Source organism: Sciurus vulgaris (genome assembly GCF_902686455.1).
Source record: "Sciurus vulgaris genome assembly, chromosome: 14".
NCBI lineage: Eukaryota > Metazoa > Chordata > Mammalia > Rodentia > Sciuridae > Sciurus > Sciurus vulgaris.
Genome location: NC_136475.1, coordinates 70,365,601 through 70,382,350, shown reverse-complemented (window position 1 = coordinate 70,382,350; position 16,750 = coordinate 70,365,601). Strand labels below are relative to the sequence as shown.

The 16,750-nt window shown below is 34.5% G+C and overlaps 1 protein-coding gene across 1 annotated transcript; it reads right to left on the bottom strand.

Annotated features, from left to right (window-relative positions):
• Positions 1-401: 401 nt before the first annotated feature.
• LOC306643602 (SS18-like protein 2) lies at positions 402-1,335 on the bottom strand. Its single transcript, XM_079109817.1, has one exon. It carries the CDS (start codon positions 1,268-1,270, stop codon positions 1,037-1,039), a length of 234 nt encoding a protein of 77 aa, XP_078965943.1. The 5' UTR covers positions 1,271-1,335; the 3' UTR covers positions 402-1,036.
• Positions 1,336-16,750: the final 15,415 nt, after the last annotated feature.

Sequence of the window (16,750 nt, the reverse complement as noted above, 5' to 3'; positions counted from 1 at the left end):
AATAAAATAATTAGTCAAAAATCATTAAATTTCTATTTTATATGCTAAAGGTAATCTTTCCCCCACTAGAATTGCAGACAAATGATTTTTTTTGTGTGTTTTTTCTTGATGTTGGTAATAATTTAAATTTGCAATCATCACTATAGTCTTCCCAGTTGTCCACTTTTATTACCAATCCTTAGTTTTATATTTCTCCATGATGTTCAATTTTGGCAGAAACTGCTTCTGCCAATAACCAAATGAACCTGAGCTCCAAATAAGAGCTCAGTGATCTGACACTTTGATTTTGGCCCTGTGAGAAGACTCTCAGCAGGGAACCCAATGAAGCCCATTCACATGTCTGACCTTCAGAATATGAATGAATAAATAGGTGCTTTGTTTCATAATTTTTTGTGTGATAATTGAAGAAAATTATACATCATTTATTATCAGATGATATTTGATAATACTAAAATTCACTATGAATTTTGTTGCAATGATAATAGTATTATTGCTACATACGAGTCCTTACAGTTTTTGAGAGAACCAAATATAACACTTGTTACATGGAAACATCTGTATCTTCATATTGTTCTTTTGTGGAAAAGCAAGCTTTATTTCAAAGTAACCTGAGAAGAGCAGTCGAGGGGAACACATTTACAAACTGAATGGGAGCATACAGATACTGTATTACTTGGTAAGGTCTCAGTCAGAAGTCTCAGCAATTCCTGCTGATACTCTAACACTATTCAGTTTCCTCTTCAGGCTGAAACTAAACAGTAGTCTTGAAGATGAAGACATCATAGGATGTCTTTGTTATCCAAACACACTCCCTTTTAGGAAAGAGAACACCTGGGTTCTACGTTTTGGGAGATCTGATTAATTATTAAAATAAATATTTACATTGAGAATATAGTTAAGCTAGTAGCTTTCTTCACATTTTCACATTTTTCAAAGAACCAAGAGGTTTCATGTTTTAAGCAGTTGAGCTGGTAAAGATCCTGTCTCCATTTTATAGGAAATGGATTACATTCAATTACTCCTTACAGCTGAAAGATCATTCCATTGCTTTTGAAGTACTGAATGGGCTGGCATCTGTGATGGTAGCTAAATAAATGAGATTTCTATGTAACACATGCTGGTACTGGACACGTTCCTTCTCTGGACCCTTGTTCTGATGCTCCATGATACAGCGGATCAGCTGGTCATTCTCCTCCGGCAGCTGCTGGATAGTCTCTCGATTGACTTCTGCCTTGCCCCTCATCCAGTCAGGTCCAAAGACCACTGACATTGCTGGGGGCCTCGGTCGGCACCCCGCCTCAGAAAGAGATACCGACAGGCTTCTAGACAGACACTATCTCCTGGCCTGTTTTATAATTTTTTAAAAGGAAGCCTTCTGAAGACAGAATTTTGTCAGTTTTCTCTTCCTTCATTGCTATACCCCAAGAACTAAAACAATGTCTGAGGCATATTAGTCCCAAGAAATAAATGTATTAATATTAATAAATTTACTCAATGTTCGATTCTAAGAGTTCTTTTTAGTATAAATATGATTATGTATATTTACAAAGAGAAATTAAAACATGTTTTACAAAGACATGTACACTAATATTCATGGCAGCAATATTAATAATAGTCAAAAAGTAGAAATAACTCATTATGAATTTGTACATTGAAAGAAGTATATCTCCATAAAATAGAATAATACTCAATATTTAAAACGAATCAACTGGCAACATATGTTACAACTTGGAAAAATCTGAAAAACATTTTACTTGAAAGAAACCCAGATTTAAAAAACTACATATTATATGTTTCTGTTTATACAGAAAGTCTAGAAAAGACAAATTCATAAAGACAAAAAGCAGATCATTGGTTTCAAGTACTCCAAGTGTTATTGTAGAGAGGGTTGTTTAACTGAAAATGGGAGTGAGAGAACATTTGGGGCAGATGGAAACTTTTTAAAAACAGGACCATGTTAATAGGTATATAATTTTATAAACCAACTAAAATCATCTCATTGTATACTTAAATGGATGAATTTTATGGTATGTAATTATAACTCAGTAACTGTTTTTAAAACACTATATAAATAAGTATGATATTGTATTTTCTCACATAAACACACATGCACACACAAACACCCATGCGTGTGCACACACACATACGAATATGTATTCAAGAATATGCAACTTGTTTCCCTGTAATGAATCACAAAAATATTAAAAGTTGTTACATAGGGAACAAAAAATAATAATCAAAGGTATGAGAGACTTTCATCATTTTTAACTTTTGATATAAGTTGAAGTTATTCTAAATTTATAAATGCTTTATTTTTATTTAATAAAAATGTCATTTTTTAAAAGAAAATATTTTTAAATTGAAGACTTTCTTACCCTCTGATTTCCAAAACTTGATCTGTTTGTGCATGGATTTAACTTTTTTAAAGTTTGACTGCCACACAGAGTGATCATGCACACTTGTTAAGCATAAAACATTGAAATCTTTGGTTTTATTCCTTTTAATACTTATGGGTCCATGAGAAAAATTCTGCCACTTATTAAAAAAAACCATCAACTAATTACCCAGTATATTTCTCTTTATCTGGAATGCAAATTACTTTTCTGATCATGTTATATGTTCATCTAAACCAATGTTCCTCAATTTTATAGTGTATTAAAATAACCTGGAAAGCTTATTTAAAATGAGTGTATTAGATCACATCCAAAGATGTGTTTATGTTGTAGTTTTGAAGTGTTTTGTAATCTGCATTAAGGAAAAGAATGTCAACTGATTCTGATACAATTTCCTTCAAACTATGCTTTACATACATTACGAATAATGGTCTAGAGTAGGTTAATTCATATCTGAATTCACATTTAATGCAGGATCTCAAAAATGTCCATTTACTTGAAACTGGTTATTCTCTAACACACTTGTGATTTATTAGGGGAAAATATTGTGATGAATTTGTATCCTCAAACATAGGGGAACATTTGACTAAATAGCAAAATCTAAGCTACCATATCCAGGGCAATGCCCCCTACTGTCACTAAGGACACATGGCAGAGTGATTTCTGCACAGAGAATGGCCTTGCAATGAAAGATGAAGAAATTACTCTTAGCATATGCCTCTTGAGTAATTCCTAAGAAAGAATCGCAGGATTTATGTCAATTATATAGTACACACCAGCCTAAGACTTCGACCAAGAAGAAATGCAGAGGAGGAGAACCCGAAGAATGATGCAAGACACATTTCTCTTATCTATTCCCCCAAACAGAGCTTAAAAATTCCCTTATTACAATTGCTTAGAGTTATTGCCAAAGTGAGTCAGCCATATCACCAATAGGTTACTTATATTTTTATCTGAGTTGTTCAATCAACTCTGCATGTTTTATTCTCTACTACAATCTGAGTCATTAACTATTCCTTTTTATTGCCATGTTAAGATCCAAATTAGAGAAATTCTTTAAGTCTGTAAAAAAATTATATAGCTGCCATACAAAAAGAAAATTACCGTTTTACAAGAACACATAAAAATACACATTAAACACACACATAACAATAGTTTCTTATAGGACAAAAAGGAAAATGTGAATGTGATAAAAATGTGTGTACATGTGCCTCTACATCCATATAAAACATTATATAATACATGGAAATATATGTGTGTGTATTTTAATATATAAATACAGGAAAGAGACTGAATGCACAGCCCATTGATAATAACATATAATGAACCAAAGAATACCTTTAATTCACCAACCATATATACGTAAAGAAAAGTGAAGAAATAAAGAAGGGGGAGAGTAAGAATCATAGGAGTAGAACCAAATCTCAAGCATTAAGATGAAGACTTTGATTCGAGAACTCAGATAGGAAATACCATTAGATAATTCTGCCTCAACCAAATTTGTTTGGCTGGATATTAGACATAGAGTATCCATTTAAAGTGCTTCCAAAGCAAATATAGAGTCTCCTTTGATTTCTTGATACATGATTAACTGATGCAGTTTAGAGACTGAGAGATAATTACTACAATATCAGCATTCATTGATAAATTGTACAACTTTCTATTAATCACTGAAAAAAATAACCTAATTCATGTACTTTGTCTTACTTTAAATCCAAAAACAGAAGTCTATTATAGGCACATTTTTTAAAATGTAGCATAAATCAATGTGTTTCAAGTATTTGGGTCATTATTTCACCATCATAAAGATCACCTCAGTCAAAGAGTTCAGATTTGGTTGTTAAATTTCTATGTTTATGTGTTGCAAATCAAATCAACTGAATCAGAATCACAGGATTCATGTCTGAGAATTTGGATTGTTAACAACCCTAAGGGGCTCTGGTAAATGCTAATTTGAGAACCACCCTCTAGATGATGAAGATGACAATAGATTCTGCTGAACAAATCTGATTTGATTTCGTATACTGAGTTGCCTTTATCATCACGCAGGCTGAATAATGGCCACACAAAGATACCCATGACTTAATCCCTGGAAACTGTAAACATGACCTTATAAGAAGAAAAGGTCTTCCCAGATAAGATTTATTTAAGGATCTTGCGATAGGGTGGTCATGGTAGATTATTCAGGTAGACCCTAAATGTTATCACAAGTGTCTTCATAAGAGAATGACAAAGGAGATTTCATACAACAGCAAGAGAAGAGGTGATGTGAAGATTCAGCAGAGATAGAATCATACATGATGGTCTTGAAATGGGAATGACGTAACCACAGTCCTACAAATGCCAATAACCACCACTTCTTTGTGCTAAGCTCTATATTACTACTCAAAGATAAATACAAGAAAGTGATTTTCCCCTGGAGCAGGGACTGTGGCCCTGTCGACACCTTAATATTCTGACCCATAAAACTGACTTCATTCTGGCATTCCAGACTGTAAGAAAACAAATGCTTATTATTCAAGGCACCCAGTTAATGGTTATTTGTTAAAGCAGCCACAGGAATCTCAGACAATTGCTATCGACAATGAACAAAGTAAGTAATAAGCAATAGGTAAATTGACTTAATTGTACTTTTCTTTATTGGATTAAAGGAGAAACTGTCTGACTTGTTAGACTGTTCTTTTTTATTTTTCCTTTTTTTTGGCAGGCATTTTTTGGTAGTGATCACAGAGTAAAGCAGTCATAATAAAAAATGAATAAAAACTATTATTGAAATTTCAAAAATGCTCACTAAAACTGGATTAATATTTTCCCGTGAAAATCATTCCCTTATACTATCTGTAAGTCATGTTTCTTCCTAAATACAAAATGACAAAGTGGAAAGACCAATTGTAGTAGAAGAAGAGGGAAAAGAGGAATGGATATAGGAAGCACCCTAGTTAGTGGGGAAAGACCCTGAAACAGAAGAGTTTGAAGGGGCTAATGGTATTAGAGAGCCTAATAATGGACATGAGGTTGGAGCACACTTTCATTCCTTCATCCTTTCCACAATCCACTGGACAAATACTCATAGAACACACCTTCAGAACACATAGCAAGTAAGATAGACAAGGCCTTTGTCTTTATGAAATCTATCTTAGGAGACTAATAGGAAGCTTCCAATTAGCAAATAGCCAGCTCTGTATGTAGGGCTTATATTCTTGAAAACTTTTTCTGTTATTCCCATCACCCCTATCTTTCTCTCTTATCCCCCAGAAGGCTACCTAACATCAGCTTTTAATCAGAAATTGGTCATATTTATTCAGCCCAGGTGATTTTTTCTCCATTTCTTTTTCCATGTACAATTGATTATTTTCTCCCTTGGGCTCTCACTGTTCTGTAAACTGATTTATGTACCATGGGTTACATTCCATTCATTTCTTCACTTCCCAGTACTGCCAAGACCAGGATTCAGTATTTATCTTTGAGTAGTAATATAGAGCTTAGCACAAAGAAGAAAATAAAAACTAGTTGTTGAATGAATTAATAAATTAATAAAAAAAAAATATATATATATATTTTTAAGAATTCAGGCTATACTCTTTATGGGAAAGTACTACCTGAACCAAGACTATAGGCAAGCAGGAGTCAGAATTTAAATGGTATTCATTGTAACTGAGTCTCAGACTCCAATATCCCTGTGCACTCTTGAGACATGTTAATTGTGGAAATCATTGTGAATTAATTCAAATTATTGTTTAAGTGTCCTAGAGTAGTGTCTTGTCCATTATAGGGACAACTTGAACCAGTGACAGTGTATCTCATTGTGCCAACTGTTCTAGATGAAGAAATGAATGAAAGAGACTAACCATTTCCATTGCTGAGCAACAAGGAGGAGAGAGAAATAGGTAAACAATCATACACCTTAGTCCACAAAAGTGGGCATGTCGAGATAAGATGCTAGATTAGAATACTAATTTAGAAAATTCCTTAAATTAAAAGGCATTTTTTATTATTCCCAAGGATTCTGAAAGTTTTTCATTTTTTTTTCATTTAAAAAGTTTCTATCAATGTTTAATTTCACTGGAAAATATTAGATTTTTTTTCATTAGCATAGAGCGCTTTAGAAGCAGCCTGAGAGAGAACTGATTAGGAAAACCATAGTGAGTAAACTACTTCTGAAAACCAGAATGTAATACTACTTATTAAAGATAGTGCCTATAAAATGGAAACAAGTAGGCTGTAACTCCCCTTGTCTGAGTACCGGGAAGTCAGCCAACCACTTCTGTTGGCCGTAAGAGTTCTTTCCAGATGGTGGAATAAATTCTCTAGCAACAAAACAAACACCCAAGTCCCTCGTTACTTAATATTTTGGGCAGTACATTCTTGTCTTAAATGATGCACTTTCCAGCCAGTTCCTCAAGGAAGAAATATGGAGTCATCTCTGACCATTCCCTCCTTCATGTCTGACATTCTATCAGTTATAAAGAGAGTAGACAACCTCCCCTTTAACCCAGCTGGGGCAGTTTTTATTAACATTATCAGCTCAAACTTTCAGAGCTTCATTGGTTTCCAACCTCAGGAATAAGAGTTGACTCACCCTATAGATGAAGTGGGCAGAATCCCAGGTCATGGCTTCTATCAGGTACGCAAATATGTTGAAAAGTAAAGCTCTCCTGGGGACCTCCCTCAAGAAGCTGGCTCTCTTTGTCCCTGTTTTTGGAGGAAAATTATGGAGTCATCATTTCAACCTCCAGACACTCTCTCAGTCTTTAACTTTGCTTTGTATGTAGTCTTATAATTTAATACTAAAAAGATAATTCCTTTTGAGTTCCATGATGCATCATGGTTACTGTCTTAGGTAAGACCAAAGGACAAGGTGGTTATTTTTCAGACTATTCTAAACCCATGTTACTATATTAGTTCTTTCAAGTCTATGTTTTAAAAATTAACCATTATCTTATTTGGTTTTCTTATTTAGGGGTATTGGCACCTCTAGTTTGAATAAGAATAGCCTCCTAACAGCCTCCACTCTATTCTTCCATTCTCCTTCACTGACATCATGCTCTTAGCCAGCTGCAAGATAGTCAGGTTAGTGTCCTGAGTCTGTAACTTATGCAGTCACATGAGACCATGCACTCAAGAGAGTCCTTCATTTTGTTTGATCAGCTGTTAAGATTTTTTCAATCCTTGTATGTTTTCCTTTGAACTTGTGTTTTAAACGTAAAGTCTGATGGAAAAGATGGAAACTTTCCATTTTTTTTTTTTTTTTGATGAATTTCTCTAGTGAGTATATGCAATCCTATGCTGAAAGGAAGTGGTGTGAATGTAAAGCCTTGCCTTAATCCTGATGTTAGAGAAAAAGCTTTCAATTCTTCACCTTTAAATATGATGCAATAATAGCTCCTGGCTTTTCATAGAAAGCAGAGAGGCATGGCATTCTATGAAAAACATACAAGTTACACACTGTATTTCTGTGAAATTTGGTGGTTTAAGGTAGTTCTCTATTTCAGAGACAGGAGATACAGTGTCGAAGGAGGAGTATAAGAAATTTAAGTGGTCGCTTTGGGAAAATACATTCTCTTTTACTAATGAATATCACTATAGATAACAATAAAAATGGTAACTTATACTATGTTTATAAATAAGAGTCAGCATTACAAAAGTATCTATTTTCATCTAATTGAAATCTAATTTCACCAATTAAAATCACAGCAAGATCTGTAGATACATGTAAAAATATTTTGTAATTTACACAGAGGTTTACAAAGCTCCAAACACCTAGATCATATCTGAAAAATAAAGGCACACCATAGGATAAAAAGACTTACTTTAAAGGTTTAGTAAAGATAGGGCATTCACCTGAAAGTGTGTTGAAAAATATAACAGAATAGTTAGCCCAGAAAGAGTTCCCCCTGTGCATGAAAAATGTATATGTGATTAACAGGACATTGAAAAAGATCAAATGGAACTCAGAAAAATTAATCAGCCAAATAATCAAATATTAGATACGAACCTTCAACCATCTATGAAAATGATTCAACATTTGACAGGAAAGAAAAGTTTTAAAAAATTTAAAAGAGAATAAAGAAGAGAATCAAAATAACTTTTTAGAATAAGAGAAATATTTTACCCAAGATTTTTAAATGCTTACTATAAAAAAGACTAAGAAAAGGATTAAAATTAAGAATTACCCTTGACAACCATGGAAACAAAAAGATATACCCCATTTATGTACAGTGAATCAAAATAAAGCCTGTAAAAATAAAAAAATAAAATAAAATAAAAAATAAAGTGAATGCCATTCTGGCAACAAGGACAGAAAGGAAGGATATGTTACATGAAAGAAGACAGTCCCAGAGAAACCAGTACTTCATGTTTTCACTTGTATATGTTAACCACAGAGGTGATCTCAAGTAAAATAGAGGTTACCAGAACCTGTGAAGGGAGTGCAGGTGGGAGGAAGGCGAGAGGATGATTGACAGGTACTGGGCACCCTTTCATAGGAAGAGTAACTTCCAGTGTTATAAATCAGAGTAGGACAACTGACTGATGACTGTTCACATTTCAAAAGAGAGGATTTTGAATGTTCCTGACACAAAAGAGTAATAAAGTTTGAAGGCAATGCCCATTTTGTTGAGGTCATCATTACAGGTTGTATACATGTACTGAAATGTCACATTATACCCTACACATATGTACAATTATGTGTCAAGAAAAACTATCAAATTAAAAAAAAAAGAATTAGCCTTGATTAAAGGTATTTTAAAACAGTTAAGGAATTGATACATTATGAGAATACATAACTGATGTTAAAAAAAAAAAAAACTAGAATTCATAAGACTAGAATTCAGAAAAAAGAACTCCTGAAAGCAATAAGAAGAGTTACAGGACTGGGGATGTAGCTCAGTTTGTAGAGTGCTTGTCTCACATGCACAAGGCCCTGGTTTCAATTCCCAGCACCACAAACAAACAAACAAACAAAAAAGAGTTGTGTGCTAAAACAAGAGAAAAAAACAAACAAACAAACCAAAATAATATGAATAAGCATCAAACATGAGAACAAATTGAATGATGAATAAAAATAAGTAAAGACTGTCAGTCTGCCTCCTGTTCAGGAGAAAGCAATGCACAACTTAGTAGATGGCTCATATATTTATATGAGGAAATATGGCTCAAAATGTTTATTCACGTAATTTTTTTCATAAAATCTAACACTCTAATGTCCATTAACTGGAGAAAAATAATGATGAAATTATCACTCATCGGCAGAATGCATAGCTGGGAAAGTAAAAGAAAAATAGGTCCACAGGCAAAATTAAACATTTTTGATGCATTCTTGAATTGAAAAATAAACAAAAGTAACCCTACAAAACAAGACTACCTCTAGTGTGATGACATATTTATAAAACTCAAGAACGAGTAAAGCTAGATGATGCATTGCTTAGTGATAAACCAATAAAAATTAAGCAAAAATCAATATTTTTCAAGCATGTGAATGATAAACAATATATAGATTATACTTGCCTCTGGTTTGGTGGGTGATGAGATTGGGAAGAAGCCTGCATATAGCCTCCAAATTTATAATATTATTTTCTATAATTTTTGCAATAGGTTTACATACATTGTGTAACATGCATGTTATATACTGTATTTCTGTGAAATTCTGTGTTTTAAGGAAGTTCTCTATTTCACAGACAGGAGATATAGAGTGTCAAAGGAGGAGTATAAGAAAATTAAATGGTTCCTTTGGGAAAATACACTCTATCTTACTAAAGGATATTATTATAAATAACAATAAAATAGTAACATACTACGTTTATAAACAAGACTCAGCATTACAAAAGAGTGTGTGTGTGTGTGTGTGTGTGTATGACAGAGAGAGAGATTCAAATGTTGGACGTTTGGAAGACAATCTTCCAGGATTTTCTATAGGCCAGTACAATTTCCCAGTGTATTTTACACTCAACTCTACCTAGCAAGGCTCATGCAAACATGAGAAACACTGCAGTGACCTGGTGAACATAAACGGATCATTTAGTTTTCTGTGAATTCCTTTTTATGTGTTTTATTTATGGAGTTGTAGAGATAGACACCATGCAGGCCAGGTGACGCAGAGACTGTGTTCCTCCGTTGCTGAACATTAAAATTACAGTCTTACCCAGTTTGTCAGAAAATATATGTGGTTCCCTTACATTAAGCAAAGCATTTTGTTATTTCATTAAAAAAACAAAGGTTCTAAAGAAATAAGAAGGGAGCTCGCCCTTGCACTTTAGTTGGGGTAAGGAGGAAAGAGTTGGTAGGTATCCACCCGTTGTGCAATCACTAGGAACATCGTTTTACTTTAGGTTGTGGGACAATTTTTTCTTTGTTTTGTTTATTTTGAAATGTTATTTTCTAGCTTTTTTATGCTACCTGTACATAGACATAAAAATCTATTTTTATGATTTCAAATAATTTATCTATATATTGTTTCCCATAAAGTTTGAGTTCTCCAGAAAAGAAGAACCAGTAGGATCCACACACACACACACACACACACACACACACACATTTTCTCTCCTCTCTCTCTCTTATACACACACACATACACACACACACACACATATACACACACACCACACACACAGGTTTAAATAATAAAATTGGTTCAACGGAGGTTGAGACGGCCAAGATGAGCGACTGGCCCCCTGAAGACCCAAAAGGGCCACTGATATAGTTCCAGCCTGAATCTGAAGTCCTAAGAAGCAGGAGAGCACATGGTGTAAGTTCCTGCCTAAATCTGAGTCTGAGGCCGGAGAAGACTGATTTCCCAGCTTAAATACATTCAGGTAAAGAGTTATTCAACAATTTCCTTTTAACTAGCCTTTTCAAAAAAAGCTGGAAGTTGAATAGCTTTCATAGTACAATTCTTCACAGCAATAAATTTCTGTTGGAATCCATGATATTTTGACTTTCATAAATCAGGTAAGATTAAACTTATACATATATTGGAAAATTCTTCCAAGGCAGTATAGTAAGTTGAATTAAAATATAAGAAAAAAACAAAACTGATATTTTATTCAAAATGCAGTTAGAAAAATATTATGAACAGGATAGAAATAAGTTAATTCTTTGCACTTACCACAGAGCAACAAATATTTAATGAAATCATAGTATTCATAATTTGAAAAGATACCAAGGCAAATTAAACATGAAATTTGTTCTAAAGAATATTTCAGTGTAGTAAATTTGATTAGAGGCTACACAAATCAAGTCATAAAAGGTACAATGCAGGGCAATGCCTATCTTTACCATTTCTTTGCCCAACAACCCTACTCCATCCATGGACTTTGAATTACCATTCCATTGTCTTTATTAAAGGACGCTCCCTCAGCTGTGGGAACACCATGGTCCAGGCAGAGGGGAACTCTGTTGGAGTTCTTTCTACCTGGAATCCCACTCATACTTAGTCTCTCTTCCCCTGGTCTCATCCCTTGTCTTCATCTCAGGACCCTCTTCTGGAAACTCAACATAAGTCAGGTATAGCATAAATCTACAGGTCCTGAAATAAGAACAGAAGGTTCTGGAAAGCAACCTTGCTGTTTTGTTTTATATGCCATATGCAGGGACATCATTTTGACTTTGCTTTTATTGCTCCATCAGAGATCAGTATTAGATATTAGTTTATGGTACCGTGTATTTGATCAATGTACCTAATTTTGAACACTCTTTTTTCTCCTAAAATGTAGTACAAACTCAAATCCATTGTAATCATTATATTCAATTAGTATAGGATTGAATCACATGGACCAAGTGATTAACACTAACGGGAAATTGTCATTTTATAAAGAAGTGTTTATTTAACTGTCCCTGTGAAATGCAATTCAGGAATCTTTCACCATTTTTGCTACTCTAACTATAGTGTACTAAGTTTAACTCGATTAATTAACACTAGATTCATGTAAGCAACATTTTGTTTGCTACACTGATAATGAATTTCCACTTATCAAATACAGAAAATCAGCTTTGTCCTTTGAGAAAATTCTTTTTTCTTCTTCCTTCTTTTTAACCTCCCTTCAAAAGTGAGGATTGACTTAAACTCAATGAAACAGTTCAGGAATTGTGTCACATAACAAAGCATCCTAAGTGCTCTAAGAAAAACTGCTCACCTTCAATGATGAAATATGAAATCATCTTCTGATTGTCATGTTTTGGATATGGTTTGTCCACCAATGATTCATGTGTTGGAGGATTAGTTTTCAGGGGAGAGTGCTGAGGTGGCAGAAAGTTTAAATGGTGGGACCTAGAATTTGGGGTGTAGTTCGGTGGCAGGATGCTGCCCCAGCAGGCACCAAGTCTTGAATTCAATCCTGCCACCACAAAAAAACACTCAAACAAAACAAGATGGATCCAAGAGAGCGATCATATGGTCATTGGGTATTCTTCCCTCAGAATAAATTAAGGTAACACTTAATTAAGTCCTTGTGATAGGGCTACTGGAGAAAGCAAGACCAACCCACTCACTTTCTGTGGCTTCTGTCTCATCTTTTGACCTCTTCCTCTGCATACTCGCCTACCATTCTGACATCTGCCATGAGGCCCTCACCAGAGACCAAACAAATGGTAACAACCAACCTTGGACTTAAAGTCTCCAAAACTGTGAGTTAAATTTCTTTGCTTTATATATTACCCAGCCTTAGGGATTTTGTTGTACTAACTGAAAATGAATTGCTTACAATGATAGAGGTTCTTTTTCCTTCTTTTAAGAAAAAGAATAATTTGTAATATGAGAATTGGATTTCACTCGATTACTACAAGTTAGCCAGGCTGAAATAAGTATAAAGAGGACAGAATTCATACATTGTAACCCTAAGGTCAGTTATATAGTTGGCCTTCTATAACCAGGGGTTTCACAATTATGGATTCACCAGTATATTTTTTTTTAAATATTACAAAATTGCACCTATACTTAGCACGTACGAACTTTTTTCTTGTCATTATTCCTGTATACAGTACAGTTTAACAACTATTTATGTGGCATTTGCATTGTATTGCACAAAAAATCTAGGGATGAGTTAAAGTACATAGGACCATAGGCACAGGTTACATGCAAACATTATGTTATTTTATATAAAAAACTGGGTATCCACAGATTGTGGTGTTCATGAGAGGTCCTGGAAGCAATGCTTAGGGAATACTAAGGGATATATACATCCTTTGAAGGGAACCGCATGTCCACTATTCAAAAGAGTGGCAGATCTAGGATACTACCCATGCTGCAAGAAAAACTGGTAGATCTTTGATTCTGTGTTGAAGCTCTGGCTACATCTTATCATTTAATCTAAGTGTAAATGTTAATAAAGTTTCAGAAACAGAGTGATACATATCATTTAGGGATGCCCATAGCCAAGTTAAATCACATTAATAACATAGGAATTCACAGAGTAAAATGTAGTGGATTGGCTTGATCCTTAAAAATTAGAATGAAGTAATATGGTCTGAGTTACAACAGATTAGGTACACTGGAATGTTTTTGAGTTTGTTTTCATATCTGCAATTTTGGTAGTCTGAATCTTTCATGGGCGGAAAGTGTGACTTCTTTATTCAATCCTATTTATATGAGAAAGATCAGTCCAATTTTAGAAGGTTTTATATTTATTTTTTCCTATTCAGTAAAACATTTCTAGTTCCTCTGGAATTGCATTTTATCTTACAGAAAAGGTCCTCCAGAAACAAGATGGGTGAAAGGCATAGTGTTGTGGATGTGGAGTAGGGTAAGAAGCCTTTTCTTTCCTTCCTTCCTTCCTTCCTTCCTTCTTTCCTTCCTTCCTTCCTTCCTTCCTTCCTTCTTTCCTTCCTTCCTTCCTTCCTTCCTTCTTTCCTTCCTTCCTTCCTTCCTTCCTTCCTTCCTTCCTTCCCTCTCCTCCCCTCCCCTTCCCTTTCCTTTCTTTTTCCCTTCCTTTCTCCTCCCTTCCTCTTTCTTCCATCCATCCCTACCTCCTTTCTCCTTTCCTTTCCTTTATTCTCCTCTCCCTTACCTTCCTTTTCCTTTTCCTTCCTCTCTCCCTCCCTTTCTATCTTCCTTCCAAATCATGTCAGAGTACAGGGAAAGAACAATTTCCCCAAAATGACAGAAGAAGATGCTGTGCGGCAGTAGTAGTTGGAGGAAGGTATAGAGGTAACAGATGGTAGTAGTTAAATGTTTGTTGTCAAGACAAGAAAACTCTTGGTACATTTATGGTAGTGTTTCCAACCTACTTGAAAATGTCAGTCTTGTAACAAATTCAGCACCAAACTTGATCTTGATCATCACAGAAACTTGATAATTAATTCATTCAAGGCATTTATGAATATCTTTTATGTACAGTTACCTTTCAGGTATCTGGAGAAGTAGGTAAGCGTGACAGAATACATATTGTTTTGGGTTAGATACCATCCCATTTTCCAGTCTATAGACACTATGTATGGAATGGTATTTATTTCTATAGATTTGCTTTATCAGTAAAATCTTCACAGGAAGAATGGGCAATTCAGATGACATTCAGAAAGATGGTAAAACAATTTTGGTTAGAATTATCGTAGGTGATTGAAGATACTGTGACTGAGTAATTCTGGTAGAAAAGAAGGGAGAAGCCAACTTTCCAGAAAATGCCAGCTCAATATTTTTTAATGATAAAGGAATATAAGTAAAACCATTATTCATTTCTAAAAGTATATAATTTATATCTAATTTACCATAGGTAATCAGTATATGTATTAATTATCTATAGCTATTTACCTATTTTAAAAGGGTCCCTCTTCCTCAGAGAACAGCTCAGAAGTAGAACATTTGCCTAGCATTTATGAGGCTCTGGGTTTAATCCCAAGCACCACAAAAACTAATTACATAAATAGTTTCCTCTAATTATGCATTGTATATTAAATGCATAGTCCCAATTACAGAATAGCATTATTTTGGATTCTGAATACATACTGGTCCATTATCGAAAGAGCTTTTGATTTTGTTTCATGATGTGCCTCTGAAAACTCATTTTGCACAGTAATAATCTCCCATACATAGGTTATTGTCAAGTGTTTGGTAAAAATCTTTAGGTAATTATGAAATCTAACTACAAACCATTGCTACAGAAGAGATTATTTGTTTCTTTTTTAGTCTAAGCCCATAATCCATCCTACAAGGCTGCCATTTTTATTCCTAATTCAGGTTACCTAAATTTTTCATTCATAAAAGAGCACTAATTGCATTTATAGTTAGAGTGGAGTACTGTTTTCTCATTGTAGGTTCCTATGAAGATGGATTTTTCCCTAAGAATAACTCTGATCTATTTCCATTTCTTTATTCACTCTGCCAGTACAGAGTGGAGTGTGTTGGAGAGCCAATGCAGACACTTGACAGGGCACTGCTCCTCCTCACCCAGGAGGGAGTCTCTTAAGAAATACTCATGGAGTAAGTTACACTCTGGCAACCTCCCACTCTCTCTTTCTCTCAAAACACACTCAAAAAATAGCTCATGTCATAATGTTATTATTTATGTAAATTAGCACATTGTTCTTTTGATTGGGCAGATATAAACAGACCATCAGCAAAACAAGTTGTCACCTATAATTCCTTATAAAAGTTGGGTACTATCCGATACATAGGGTGTATGAATGATCAATTCCTCATTAAAGTATCTAACATGTATGCACTGTAATAATCATGTAAGGTAAGAAGAGAACTGATAATGGCAATAATAGACAAATAAAGGATTCACCCACACTAGAGCAAGTTCACATAATTTGAATGAGTTGCAAACTTCATTTAGGAATGTAAAAATTATCTATGCAGCTCTTAATAAGGAGCCCTTGGGGATAAAATTGGTTTCTCACCATGGAGGCATTTCAATACTACAAAATAAAACAATATTAACAAAATACATGATCAAAATACATGAAACTTATGTTGAGGCCCCAAATTTAAAATTGTTCCACAGAGGTTACATGCTGTTACCCAATCCCCTGCTTTTCTGAGAGAAGGTGAGCTTGATAGGCATATGGCATAAAGGCTGTTAGACACTGATAAATCCATTTAACTAGAGAGAGAGGAACAAGAAAGCCTGATGCATGGAGGATGCTACAGGAAAATAAATTAGATGGAACCAGTTGCTAGGAAACAGGGCAAACTAAGTGCATTGGAGTAGGTAGACGGAGCAACCTTGAGAGATTGACAGCCCTCCACACATATGCAGAGATGGAAGCACAGCAGGTTGGCAGTCTATGTCACTGAACAACACAAACTGGGAAACGTAGCCTTGTAGGTTCAAAGAAATCTTCATTTTATGAATACTCAGAGCAAGAAGAGAAGAACAAAGGAGAGGGGGAGGGAATTATCAAAGGACCACATTAGTCAAGATCTA

Coding starts and splice junctions, on each gene's coding strand:
- LOC306643602 (XM_079109817.1), bottom strand. CDS start 1,270: ATGTCAGTGGTCTTTGGACCTGACTGGATGAGGGGCAAGGCAGAAGTC.